Consider the following 14,062-nt stretch of genomic DNA (forward strand, 5'->3'; position numbering starts at 1 on the left):
TTTATGTACACAACAATTTATTTGAAAATAGTTTCATTTATACATGGGAGATCCTTGAAATTACAAATGTGATTGCAACAATAACAAGTGGTGTGTTAATAGAAAATTGAATTGGACTAGAGCATGTGGCAGTGTCAAGTACTTCTTCATAATTAAGTCCTGTCCTTTCACGAGATTCAAGATCATCTCTATCTACAAACTTCTCCGATACATCCTAGAAAAATAAAGCAAAAAATGTTTGAAGTAAGACCCGTTTATAGATAAAATCAACATGCATCTTCTTTTGTACTCCAAATCTTCAGCCCAACTTTTCTCCCATCCATGAAGATTGAGTTATGAAATGTTAACAACATTTTTAACAATGTTAATATGGATTAGAAACTTAAAACATGGCCTTATGTTGCTGAAGCAACCAGTGCAGATTGAAGGATTGAGGTTGGTCTGAAAATTCTGAGGACAAAAAATGCATGTTGCGATTTCAACTAGTTTACATGCTGACATGTAGCATGAAATACCATATGTACTCCTGTATAATGCATATTTTTTTCCAAAATGGTGCGTATTATGCACAGGATAATTCTGACAGTATATGTTTCACTATTTGTCTGCATATAACATGCATATATCAAGAGGCACAAATACAAATTACCAGATTTGATTATTTGAGTAATTAAAAAAAAAAAAAAGGCCATTTCCCAGGATTTTTCACTTTGTAATGAAACTTTTTGAGACATCGAGAAAGTCAGTGCTGTGCAGTTCTGGCAGAATTCAAGCATGCCCCTACCATGATGCAGGATGCTGTATCAGGAGTATTTGTTGGGAAGAGAAATAGAAAATTTCCTGAGCGCTGCAAATCCATAACAATGTTGGTCTCAGTTTCTTCTACTACAGAATAAACAATGTGGTTACAGAAGTAAAATGTTTGGGTACAGCACTTTGAATAATGTAGTGTGGAAAACTGCACTGTTCTGGGCACTGTCTGGTTCCACTCTATGATACCGCTAGAGGCACTGGTGTCTGTACAGCTGCATGGCATTCGTCTGCTTATAATGGAAGTAAATTGAGTTTTCGCTGCAACATCCGATTCTTTTACATGAATTATTTCTATGAATGTGATAATTGCAATGATATTTAGTACAGTGGCTGCGAAGATATTAGCAAACATTCTAGACAGTCTACCACGTCCTGTTATAGTTATACTTCCATTAATAATATGGGAGAAAAAATATGCGTGAAATGCTCTTTGTAACTAAATTTTTGTGTATTAGGTTCATTATTATTATCATAATTTCTTTTAAAAATACACACACTGAGGCATTTGTATTTTTCATATTTACTGTCTCTTTTCTTCCGCTTTAAACTAATTGCGGCGATGATGATAATGATTGCATGAAACTACAAGTGGAAATCCACAAAACTTCTTTAGTGCCATCGACGAGTGTAAGGAAACTTTCAGACCAATGGGACAAGAGACACTTCCAGACTGTAAAATAGTCTTCATTGCGCATGAGGGTCCAAACAGCAAACTACACGTTCACGTGCTACTTGTTACTTCGGTTGGAAAGCTCCTTAAAGGAAGGGTGCTCAGACCGAAGTGACGTGCCACAGGGGGAGTTCCCAACTAAGTGACAAGCGACATGGTGACATCAGTCTATTAGCAAGCATTTGCTGCTAATTGTGCGAACAACATATCTAAGAGACATGATCAGTGGCGTACGCAAGGGGGGGGGTTACCGGGTTTAAACCCCCCCCTTGAGCTCTTGAAATATTATGGAAAATGCTGTAGAAAAAATTAAAAATGGCTAATTTATCAGTCAAAGATCTGCGACAGTAATAATAATAATAATAATAATTTGGATTATTATTCCCATGCAGCATGAAGAAAAACACAACATTCCAAACACAATCTAAGCGGCCGCAAAGTTCAATTTTGCAATTTTCTTTTGCAAAAAGCCGCGCAGTGACTCTTGCGAGAATTGTGAAAATTCCTTGCTTCGTCCTTATTGCAAACATTCTTCCCGGTACTGATTTCACATCCCCTTGTGAACTCTCAAGTGATGCTGAGTCTACATCCACATCATTAAATAATGTCGAAGAAGTCTTTTGTGAATCACCTAGAAGGGATAAATGTGTTGGAATGTCTATAAACTTACTTTACAACGAAAACATAGACTCAGTGGAATTTAGCAACATGTATTCTCGTGCTTCATCATCACCCTGGGTGAGTTCCATAGGTAAAGGTAATGTAAATTCCCCCGTGTATATAGCACCGTGCCATGAAGTCACACATAGTGGTGTGGTGGACCCCAAAGATTCTTGATCTCTAACTATTTTGCAGGTGATGTGATCAGCACCATGCTCCGGCAGCCTTCATCCCCCAAGGTTGCTCTCAGATACCCATAGGCTGGGTGCGGAGACAAGGCTGGATAAATTCCAACCAATTCCGGGAATCGAACCCGGATATCCCACGAAGTTGTCAGACTAGACCAGCGCGGCTCCTTGAATGAGTTTCATATTTCGATTATTTCAATAAATTTAATATATTTGCTTGTTTTTATGGATTTTCTTCACTTAAAATGTCTCGCTTATCATATACAAATAACCGTTGACTAGACAATTATTTTGAAACAAAAGAATTGCAATTTTGTTCTATTTCTTTCATAAATAGCAGCTGCATTAGTAGTAATTAAACTAATTAATTAATTATAAGAATTATTAATTAATTTATTATTATTATTAATTAATTAAAGTATAATAAAACAATGGTAATGTGAATTTGTAGAAAGTTTTCGAGATAACACCCCCCTTGATGAAATCCTGCGTACGCTACTGGACATGATAAACTGCAAGTTACAACAACAGATCCAGGCAACACGATAAGCCTCACGTGTCGCTTTGTTGCTCAAACTGGGCCATTTCCTCAATAGCTTGCAACATGTTACCTTGGTTTGTTGTTTGCGCATGCTCGATGCAACGAGTGTTTTGCTTTAGGGAGATTGCGCACCAAAGCGACAAGCAGTATGCGACACTTCTAGCTTGAGGATTTCACCAACCGAATGCTGGCTTGTGCTGCCCATCATGCCACTACGATGTGAAATGTTGCTCTTGATTGACTTGTTTCAAAGTGACATGTGTCGCTTCGTTATGAAAGTTGCCATGGACCGAATGACCCATGTTGCTTTGGTGTGAAATCCCCTTATCGTTTGTTGCATGGGTCCGAAATCTACTTTAGGAAACTGTGCAGTCAGAGCTTGTGTCCGTACAGATCGAAAGGCTGCATTGGTTGATTATGGACTGCTCACTTCGAAGCGACAATTGTGGTTTGTCGCCTCTGTATGAAATCTCAGGATACTATTTATATTCTAATAACACAGAAAAATAAACTAGTACACAATCCAACACCTGACGTCTGGAATCACACTGCGATGTTTCTTCTTGTGTTACGCATGCTATTTATTTATTAATTAATTTTATTTTACTTTTATTTCCAAATTAATGCCATTTCGTGACTGCAATCACTCCACAAATATAACTGTTTCCATCAATTCACTTACTGCCTTTCAAGACAAACAAATCTACACAATATATTCCAAAAACTAATGAAGCCACATTACTTTCATAAGAAAATTAGCAGCCATACTGATCGCATTGCCATCTATGTTGTCATCAGTCTATGGGAACCAGTTTCTTGGGTAGTTTTCCACACTACCTTATTCAAGGTGCTGTACTTTGGGATTGGAGGGAGAGGGGGAGGTAGTGTGGGTTGGTGACTAATATGCAAAACTATATTCTCCTCTTGGTGACTCATTGAATAGGTATGATGTCATTCACTCTTGATTGGCATAGGAACAGTTTTACAATCTACAACTAAGAAAGCCATTTCTTGAACTTGAATTGTCCTGTGCATTATGTATGAGATATAATTGTTGCTTTTCCCCATCAAAAACCAGGATGTGCATTATACACACGTAAATATGGTACAAAGTTTTTCTATTATGTAATATTTGAATTTGAAAATAAATTTGTTATGTTTTTCATTTTACAAGCAATTTAAAACAGATTCAAAATTACCCTTCTTTGCTAATAGGAAAGTCCTGCGAAATTTGATCACATGTGAACTTGAGGCACTTATACTTTCAATTAATGTAGATTGGTACATAAGTTTAACTGATGCAGTGTCCCCAAAACTTACCTTAAATAAGACATTATGTTCCCCATCAAAGGTTCCAAAAATTTGGAGAGGAACTGTTGGTGCTTTATGGAAGTGGCCAAACAATTTGCTAATATCTCGAAGAGCCAAGAAGATTTCTTCCTTCTTCATATCCGTTGCCTTGCTGTTCATCATAATCTAAATGTCAAAGAAAGTACAAAATCAAACAAAAACTGCCAGCAAATAACATTTGAACAAATATCCATTAAGTATTTTAAGCTTTAAAGAGATTTAAGTCCCAGGGAAAAATTCAGCAGCAAATTAACATACCGGAAGAAAGTACTAACTTAGCCATAAAACTAATTTTTCAAAGTTCTGCTAATTTTGGTGACAAATCCCAATAGAATGGTGGCAGTAGCCACTGAAATTAATACAAAATTGAAAAATAACTTTCACGGATAAGTGAGTACTTTATTCTGGTATACTAAAAAGATTTAAGTAGTGTTTTTGAACTCTCATTCTAAACTATGAAAAAGCAAGCAGATATTTAGAATACAAATGTTAAATTTATTAGTCAAGATTCATTCTGGCTATGTTCAAACAGACGAAGTCTGATGGATTGGTTTTATATCCCTTTATCAGTAGTGCACTTCAAAGTTGTAGCAAGCCAATCACTCTTCATTGTAAATCTTGACAGCTATTTACCTGAACTTCTCTTAGAAATTTAAGGGTGAGAGGGTTAACATGTTTTAAAGTTTTTACTATTTGAACTATGAAGCTACATTTTTAAGTATAAGTACATCATAAAACTATGATGTAATGAAATTTTTAATAGATTAATGAGAACTGATAATTTAAGTCAAACTAGTATTCTCAGGATCTTTAACTTCATAAGGTTTAAGATTTCATTTACTAGTTTGTGAGAGATCACTTTAGATCTGATTGTTCAAATGCAAGTGATTGTCAATGCCAAGGTTTGGCTACAGGCAAGGCTTAATGATTGTAGTGTATTGCATGAGCATGATTGTTATTGTTTTTTCTCTGTATGCTCTCAAGATTGCAACAGTATCTGAAGGGTGTAATCAACCATCAACATTTAAAGTATCACCATGAACTACCAGTAGCTTGTGATTGACAGTTTGGTGATCCCTGCTCTAGGACAAACATTTGAAACCAATAATATGGGCACATTTAATTTTTTACTGTCTTTTCAATTTTTCCATGTAAGCAATAGTTAATTTATGTATGAATTAGTTAAGGTAGCCAATTCATTAACCATTTTCCATTGGCAAACTACACAGATTGTTCAATTCAGAAATTTAAACCAGGATAAAGACACACTGTGACAATACATATTCTATGAATGATTGCTGTGAAAACTTACCATTCCAGGACTAGCCCAGCCAAGGTGGCAATATTTGCTGCTATTGTAGCCACATATTGTGCGGAAATCACTTGATCTGAGATTGATAGCCCAGGAAGCATTGTTGGCACCATCTGGAAGTACATTGTTTTTAAATACATGCAGCTTATGCCAACTGCTTGAATTGAAGAGAGGCTTAAAGATTCATATGCATGCAGCTTATGCCAACTGCTTGAATTGAAGAGAGGCTTAAAGATTCATATGCATGCATTTTTTTAAAAAATTAGACATTTTATATCTAATAGTGAGCATTAATTTGCATAAAAAACTGCAGATAGTATTTAAGTTTCACTTTTCCATTATCCATTTTAAATTTTGGATGCTTCCGATTTTAAATATCCCCATGAATACTATCACTAAACCTTCAGTGATTGAGGAAGATTAGACTAGTTGATCTTTAGTCTTAATTTTTTTTGAAAAACATCAAATGTCAAATGCAATGTGCTTAGGTTGTGTTTCTAAACATTTGATGGGATGCAAGAGCTACCAGTTTTTTTTTATTATTTTTTTTAAAAACTTCTGAACCTCAACTCAACTTCAGTTTATATACAATAAACTAAAATAAATTGTACCTACACCTGTCAAATACTAGGATTAACACTTAGGTGCTAGTCTGTTTTCCATGGTATGAACCTCAACACCAGGGCAGTTTTAAGCACTAAATTTGAATTTACATACTACATCATCCAATATCAAGATAAGCACTTCTAAAATATTTAAAATAAATTTAAGAAACACAATCTATTCAATAGAAACTAAGCTTGGAATCAGTCAGATGTAATTGTCCAAATCTGTTGACTTAATACCAGATTGCCCTGATCTAGCACATTTAAGGGTTAATAGGATAACACAGCAAGTTTTTATGGAAATTTGATTTTTCATTATTTGTACAGAACTGAACGTGTATGAAGTTAATAATTAACTTTGCAAGCTATGTGACCCTTTTGGGGCTGGATTTTCTTATCTTTTAGCTGAATGATGTAAAACTATATTAATTTTCACTACATTTTGTCTACATTAGAATTCAATGATAAAATTACAAGAACAAGCTATAAGAGATGTAGCCTGGAGTTCCAATTTATGAGCATATGATCTACAGAGAAAAACTAGCTACATTATTTAAATGTAGAATGTCAACTATATCTACACTTGTCAAAATGAAATAAGATTCATATATGATATGGTAACACTTAGTGTTAAGTAGCTAGATCTATTCTAGCTCTATAGAAAAAATCAGTTTTACAGTTTTGACACACTAGGATATCATGCTTTACATGATGTACACCCAACGGCGAAAGAAACAGACTAATTGTCCACCACCATTTTCACTGTCTGTATTACACAATGTGATTACAATGAATTGAAATAATGACATCAATAAGCAGAGAACATTGCCTGCTTCGAACCAACAGTTTCATTCCTTAAAACAACACAGGATGTAAAATAAAAAAGCAATGAAAATAGTGGTGGACAATTTGCCTGCCATTATCATTGCCATTGACTGTACAAGTTGAGAGTTTATGCGATTTATCTGCTAGGCTGAAAGGTATTTTAGAAAATGTCAGTATGACATATTGGGGATCTTGAAGACTTCTAATAGTTTACAAATATGATTTCTCACTAGCATTACCTGTATTCCTAAGAATAGTAACATGGTTTATGAAAGCCACATCTCCCTTTCCAGTAGCTAAGCACCTGAATGCTCCAGTTTCTCCACTGAAGATGTTGTCTTCATGTTTTGAGCATGTTTGGGTAGTTTTATCTCCAGAATTTATTTCTTCACCTGAATGAAAAGGAATTAGTGTTTTAAGAAGTGCAAATACTATTGCATTAAGCAGAATTTCATAAAAATCAAGTAGATGAAATCCAGTCAAACTTGAAACTGGCAAGTTAGGAAAGCTTGATTTAAATCACAATTATTAACTGTGAAAGCGGATGTGGAAAATGTCCAAGTATGGTAAAGCAAATTTAGCCAAATTTACCCCATTGCAGGAGTTTCACGAATTCAACAAGTTCGGGTTGTAATGATTTTCTTTAAGAACATTTTTCTTCTGTAGTAATTTAAACACCTTCACATTTACTTGAATTTTCCTTATGTTTTTGAACTTCATACAGCAAAAAACCTTTAATGATATAATTCATTTCAGTGAATATTGAAAGCTAGTAAAAGTAATAAGTAGGGCTGAGCCGTCTGTATCTGAAAGTATCTGTTGTAATTTATTTACAGATACCAGCCGATACTTTTCCAGCATATTGATCTTTCATGAGGTCCACAAAAATATTACGCGACACTTTCGTAGAGATTAATTACCCTGAAAATTAAGCAAAATTCAAATTTACTTTACATTCTGCATCAATTTTGCGGCAAAACAGGATTTTGTGATTACATAACACATACTTTAATAGTCTGATGTAATTTTTTAACATTTTAAAGCAAAATCATTGGTAAATTGATTCATACAATTGTAGTACAATACTTTACCCATTAATATTGATCAATATTTTGAAGAAATTTTTAAAATTTTCAAGTGTAGTTAGGAATCTGCAAGAGTATTGGCATCTGTATTGGTTCAAAGTGGTATCGGCTCATCCATAGTAACAAGATTTTAAATTATGCTTCTTGTAGAAATTAAATATAAAACCTTACAAAAAAAAGTACTGTATGTACTAAGTACAGCTCAAAATTCAAATTAAGATAAACTTAAAAAGTTAAAGTGTTACCTGAGCAGAGTGCACAAAGTTTGTTCTCTGTGTTACTGCTGAGAGCTTTTGTGGAGTTTTTGATACCTGGAACACAACTGTCACTGAAGAATTCCTCTACAGCCTGAGCAAAGGGACAGCTTGTGGACAACAAATTTTCCTTCTTTAATGCTGCTATAAATGTATTCCAACCTAGGAAACAGTGAAGTTTATTAAGAATATTATCTAGACAGTTTGATTCAGTGAATTAAAGTTTTGTTTGGTTAATGAGTACACATGAATTTTTACCAATGAAGCAGTTTATAAGAATTTCAGAATTACACTACCGAACTGTTTAGTAGGGATGAGCTAAATGAATTGGCACTACTATCAATCAATAAGTGTGTATTAGTGTGCTGTGATGAGTTTTGCGCTCTATTGGCAAATTGTTTGAAAGACAACATTATATAGCATATGGAATTTACAGCTTCACTCAAGCAAATAATGCTCGAACAGGCAAAACTATCGGCATATGCTCTAAGACCAGTAATATACGTATAACCATAATTTGTCTGATAGTGGGCCCACAAATATGGATTGTGAAATGAAGACTTGGTAAAATTGAAACTTAAATGAACATAGTCATCTCCATGTTAAAATGTAGTTTAGTCTATCTTACTAATACATAGTGATATATGAAAATGAATAAATAATTATGGACAAACTACCAGGGTGGATTTTTACACTACAATTATTGTCACATTGAAATTAGATTTGATCTATACATTCGAGCATATCATGCTTGAGCGTGGGAGACTACGAGTATGATCAAGTGAAAGTGGTCTCATGCAGTACTGATTTATATTGATGTATTCATAAAATTACTAATAAATTTTACAAACAGCCTATAATTTAATGCACATTTGTTATTTCTGAATAAAGGTATAATTCATATATTATGGAATTGTTCAGTGGCGGAGATTAGGGGGGCGGGGGGCAGTTGTCCCCCCACTTTTCGCCACTTGTGCCCCTGCACTGTGCTAAACCATATCTACAAAGTGAAGTAAACTGGTTCTCCCCCCCCCCCCCAGTTTTAGTTTTGGCACCTTGCCTCCCCCTGGTTTTGGAACCCAATCGCCACCACTGGCATTGTTAGGTAAACATTAAATACAGACAATCTATAGCAATTACTTTATTACATACATTTAAGGAGGTGAATGAACTATTCAGGTTCACAAAATGTCTTGTGTGATTAGCAGGGCCAGATTAAGGTGGGTGCTATTGATGCTGCAGCATTAGGCCCATTTCTGAGATAGGCCCAGCTGAAAACAGACTAGAATTTTCCTAAAGCTGAACAGTTTTCTTTTGCTATATTAACATAAAAATAAATCTTAGAATGAAATTTGGAGGCCCAATTTCGGACGCCTAGACACAGCGTTACTTATTATACAGTTACTATTATTCTTTGCGCTGTGATGTAACTAACGTCATTGTGTTTATTATTCACCAAAGATTTCAAGCATCAGGCCCAATTTAGTCTTAATCCGGCCCTGGTGATTAGTATAAAGTGTTGAAAACAAGGGATTCTTCTTTAATACGTGAAAAATCTGACATTGTGGTTTTTGAGAGAGCTAGTCCTGCTAAATGGCTGTTGTGCAGCACAATCAATCCCTGTATTCTGCCACTTATACCTTGCTTTCTGGATCAAGAATGTCAAGTTGTGGTACTGGCTGAATATTTAAAACTAATTCCTTCAGGGATTGAACCTAATCTCACCCATTTTCTTTATTTTGATTAATTTATCTTTTCTATTAATTGCTACATGTTTGATGAAATAATACATCCATCCCTCACCAGTGGTGGTGCCAGGATTAATCATCTGGAGTGCCGAATATAATTTTGGGGGTGCAATGTTGAAAATAAAGAAAGCATGAAATATGCATGCATGTTTTAGCAGACAACCACGATTTTTTGTTTAAGGGGATGGCAAGTACCAGGATAAACATGCCAACAATAATTATAGTAGTAGTATAAAGGCCTATACTCTTAAATCACACAAAGGGGAGAAGTCTGTGCTAAAGCATTTGTGTTGGACAAAATATTTGAAATATTTTTTTAACACTCATTTTCACATTAGCTTATAATTTAAAACAAGCACACAAACTATTTTTAAAGACTAACATGTGTAACTTTCATCTACAACATATGTTTTACACATATGCAACATAATAGTCCATGGCTCGACAGCCCTGAAAGTGCCTTGACCTGTCTCCCTGACCTGTCTTCAACCAGTAATGAGGTGACGTGGGTCAGCATGTCGAAACCCCAGCCATTATAGGAGATTTCCAGAGATCGGATTACGCTACTCACTCGTAGCTCCCTAATTTCCTCATGATGGTGGGTTGCCACCGGTCCTATACACAGGCCGAAAACCAAGAGACTGAACCCAGGTGGACTCGAACCCATGCCATCTCGTAGTCTTTAGTCCAAAGCACAGCACCTTAGACCGCACGACCATGGAGGATGACCATATGCAACATGGAGCAACGTAAAAATTAAGAAAATATTTATGCAACATATTATTTAAATGCATTACATAACCAATTCATCCACCTCATAACAAAACCAACAGCAAAGAAAAAAAGAATGATGTAAATATCTCAAATGTCCGGGCTACTTTACATCCAAACAATTTTTCTTCCATTTAAGACTAAACTGCTTAGCAGTAACAGTCTGAAGTACATAGTTGGTCTGACTTCTCTCTGGTAATTTACAATGCATTACAGAAAGGAATGACATCGCTAGCAAAGAAAAATTTTAGATCTAAATTATAAAGAAAAGTAATGTGCTCCCCTGTGCTTTGTTATTGTAAACTGAAAACAATATTAATTTAATAGATCGCCACATTCTCTTATGTTTGGATTTAGATTCTTCGCCGCCCCCTTGTTTTTGGTTTTTTGTAATCAAAACTAAATGTATTTTTATGTGCATAAAATTTGAAATCTAGGATGGCAATTGTCTCTCTGCAGGTGCCCATGGCAGACTGGAAGAAAAATAAAGAATCAATCTTGAGCATAATTTTGTCCTGCTACTCTACTCTTAGATTCTCCTAGCCTTGCTTTTTTTACTTCAATGTTTACCCCCTTGCCACCCATAGAATTATTTTCCGACGAAGATTGGGGTGGTTATGCAAGTAATACAAGTTTGTGTATATACCCCAACAAATCTGGCAACTTCACTCGCTGTGTGACCATGGGCATGTACAAACATGATAGCCCCTTTTTGCCACTGACACATCCCTGGCTTTGTCCATCTTGACACACTATTCCCATACTCAACGTTACTGCTATACTTACACAACACTGATCCAGACATAATGCACCATGCCACTCCTCTGCAATGCCATCTGTAGGGGCATCAGGAAACCACCTTGCTTTTGCGCAGGGGTGACTAATTTTTTGTCCGGTGAGCTTATGTTCCAATAACTACTACTTCATAGAGGCTGTAAAATTGATCAGGTCCAAGGGCAATTATTAGAGATTGCAATTCCTATTGTGGAATTTGACTTAAAATGTGCGATATCTTAATATTATGGGCTTGTACCAAATACTCACCAACTCCTCCATATGATGTAAAGCAGGCTTTCTTTCCTTTTAGATCTTCTAGTTTATTGATGTTCGAATCTGCTTTCACAACTGCTGTGGCTACATAAAAGTTCTCAAATATTTTTGTTGTCTCAAACACAATTGGTTTTAGATTGTACCTGTTGAAAAGTATATAAACTTTAGAAGTAGCTGCATGATGTATTTGATAGTATCAAAATTCAAATTCAAATTATTTGCGTGGGAGGTTCAGCCTGAGGTTGTTCTGCCACCTAACTTATGTCATCGATTACATTTAAATTTAAATTTCTTATACATATGTTATTACAGTATTAATACAGTGTACAACACACTATGATTTAGTTACAAAATCTATTGATAAAGTAATTGTAATAAATGTATGAATAAAATGATACAAGAATTGTGGAAAGACAAAAATCAAATAAAAATTAATAAAAAATAAATTAAAAAAAGATTTAGACAAAATACATAACAAACATACAAGTTACATCATAGTATTTGAACACAATCTCTGCTCTGCCAAAAGAAAATTCTTTACTTCATTTCGGAAAGATTCTATTTTAGATATGCTCGACAAATATGAAAACTACGACTGATATGCCTGTGTGTTGCAGAGTGGAAGGTTAAATTTGAAATTATTTCTCGTATGGTGGCTGAATACTGGTGCGAGGGATCAACATGTCTGCCAGATACGACGGCTTGCCAGATGTAATAATTGTATGTATAAGGCAATATGTATGCAGTAGTCGCCTACGGTACATATTGAGGATATTATTTATGGAAGGTAAAATATGTTCACACCTCGGGATGCAAAATATGAACTGCATGCACACATTTTGGCATTTTTTAATTTTTCCTTGTAAACTTTTATTTGTTCTACCAGAGTACACTACGTCACAATAGTCTAGAAATTTATATATAAGTGTTTCAACTAATCGCTGCTTGATTTCTGAAGATAATAGTTTGTTAAATTTAAACAAGAATCTAGGTGTTCCAAATGATTTGGCGGCTAATATGCTCATCCTATAGCTAATATGCTATTATATCATTTATTTTAATTGTTGTATTAGTGTGCTCTACCGAACCAATAGCATCAAGTTCCAATAAATGTATAACATGACTTATTAGCATTAATTTTAAGGCCGTTTGCATCACACCATGTTTTTATCGCACCCAAATCATTACTTATGTATTTAATACTTATGGCAATTTCTGTTTGAATGGTTCTGGATTGAATGATTTGGTTAGTTGGGTGTCATCAGCATATGAATGTACGTTACAGTATTTGACAACTGAGGGTAGGTCTGCAATATAAATCTTAAACAATAAGGGACCTAGTATAGATCCTTGTGGAACACCAGATGGAATATATAAATTATTAAATAATAAAGTAGGAGACAGTTTTACACGTTGATTTCGGTTACTTAGATATGAAAAATACTAGTTAAGGGTAGATTGTGAAAAACTAATATTTCAGTTTACTGAGCAGTAATTTATGTTGTACCGTATCAAATGCTTTGGACAGGTCCAATAATATTAATGCAGTGACTAATTTCTTATCCATAGCCTGGAGGACGTCATTTGTGACTTTCAGCAAAGCCGTAGCAGTGCTGTGTGCCGGCTGAAAACCTGACTGAGGGTGAAAGAATATTGTTTTGGGCAACGAAGCTAAATGTCTGTTTATAGATTATTTTTTCTAGGAGTTTTGAACACAGGCAGAACACTAATAGGTCGAAGGTCGTTTACATTAGTTGGTCGGGTCATCTTAGGAAGTGGTGTTATCAAAGCTTCTTTCAATTTCCTGGGAAATACAGATTTCTCTAGCGAAAAGTTAATAATATGTGTGATAATAGGCAAAGTAAAACTTCAGCATTGTAGTTGATATTCCATCTGCACCAATAGCAATAGACTATTTCGTACAAACATTTTCTTACAGTATAGTCATTCACTTTTTTAAAAGCAAATTTGGGAAGCATATTATTAAACTTTTGGTTACTAACTTTTAAACATTCTTGAGATACCAGACGTTGGTCTATATTTAGACTATCAATTGAACTAATAAATTGTTCATTTATCTCGTTCGCATTGTTAAACGTGAAGGGAAGATCATTTTTATTTGAGCCAATGCCTAAAGATTTCATCTGCTTCCATAAATGCTTTGGTTGTCTGTGTTTTATTGATGTTATG

General features: G+C 34.9%; 1 protein-coding gene across 1 annotated transcript in view; it reads right to left on the bottom strand.

Annotated features, from left to right (window-relative positions):
* LOC146004283 (transferrin-like) overlaps nucleotides 1–14,062 on the bottom strand; it is a 61,317-nt gene continuing 47,255 nt past the window's right edge. The window contains exons 10-15 of the mRNA XM_083142989.1: nucleotides 11,867–12,015; nucleotides 8,295–8,465; nucleotides 7,204–7,356; nucleotides 5,535–5,647; nucleotides 4,193–4,348; nucleotides 1–214 (exon numbers count right to left, since the gene is read on the bottom strand). Coding sequence (XP_082999115.1) covers nucleotides 38–214; nucleotides 4,193–4,348; nucleotides 5,535–5,647; nucleotides 7,204–7,356; nucleotides 8,295–8,465; nucleotides 11,867–12,015 — 919 coding nt within the window. The 3' untranslated portion in view covers nucleotides 1–37. The remainder of the gene's footprint in view (nucleotides 215–4,192; nucleotides 4,349–5,534; nucleotides 5,648–7,203; nucleotides 7,357–8,294; nucleotides 8,466–11,866; nucleotides 12,016–14,062) is intronic.

Source organism: Lepisma saccharinum, chromosome 21, assembly GCF_977018435.1.
Source record: "Lepisma saccharinum chromosome 21, izLepSacc3.1, whole genome shotgun sequence".
Classification (NCBI taxonomy): Eukaryota; Metazoa; Arthropoda; class Insecta; order Zygentoma; family Lepismatidae; genus Lepisma; species Lepisma saccharinum.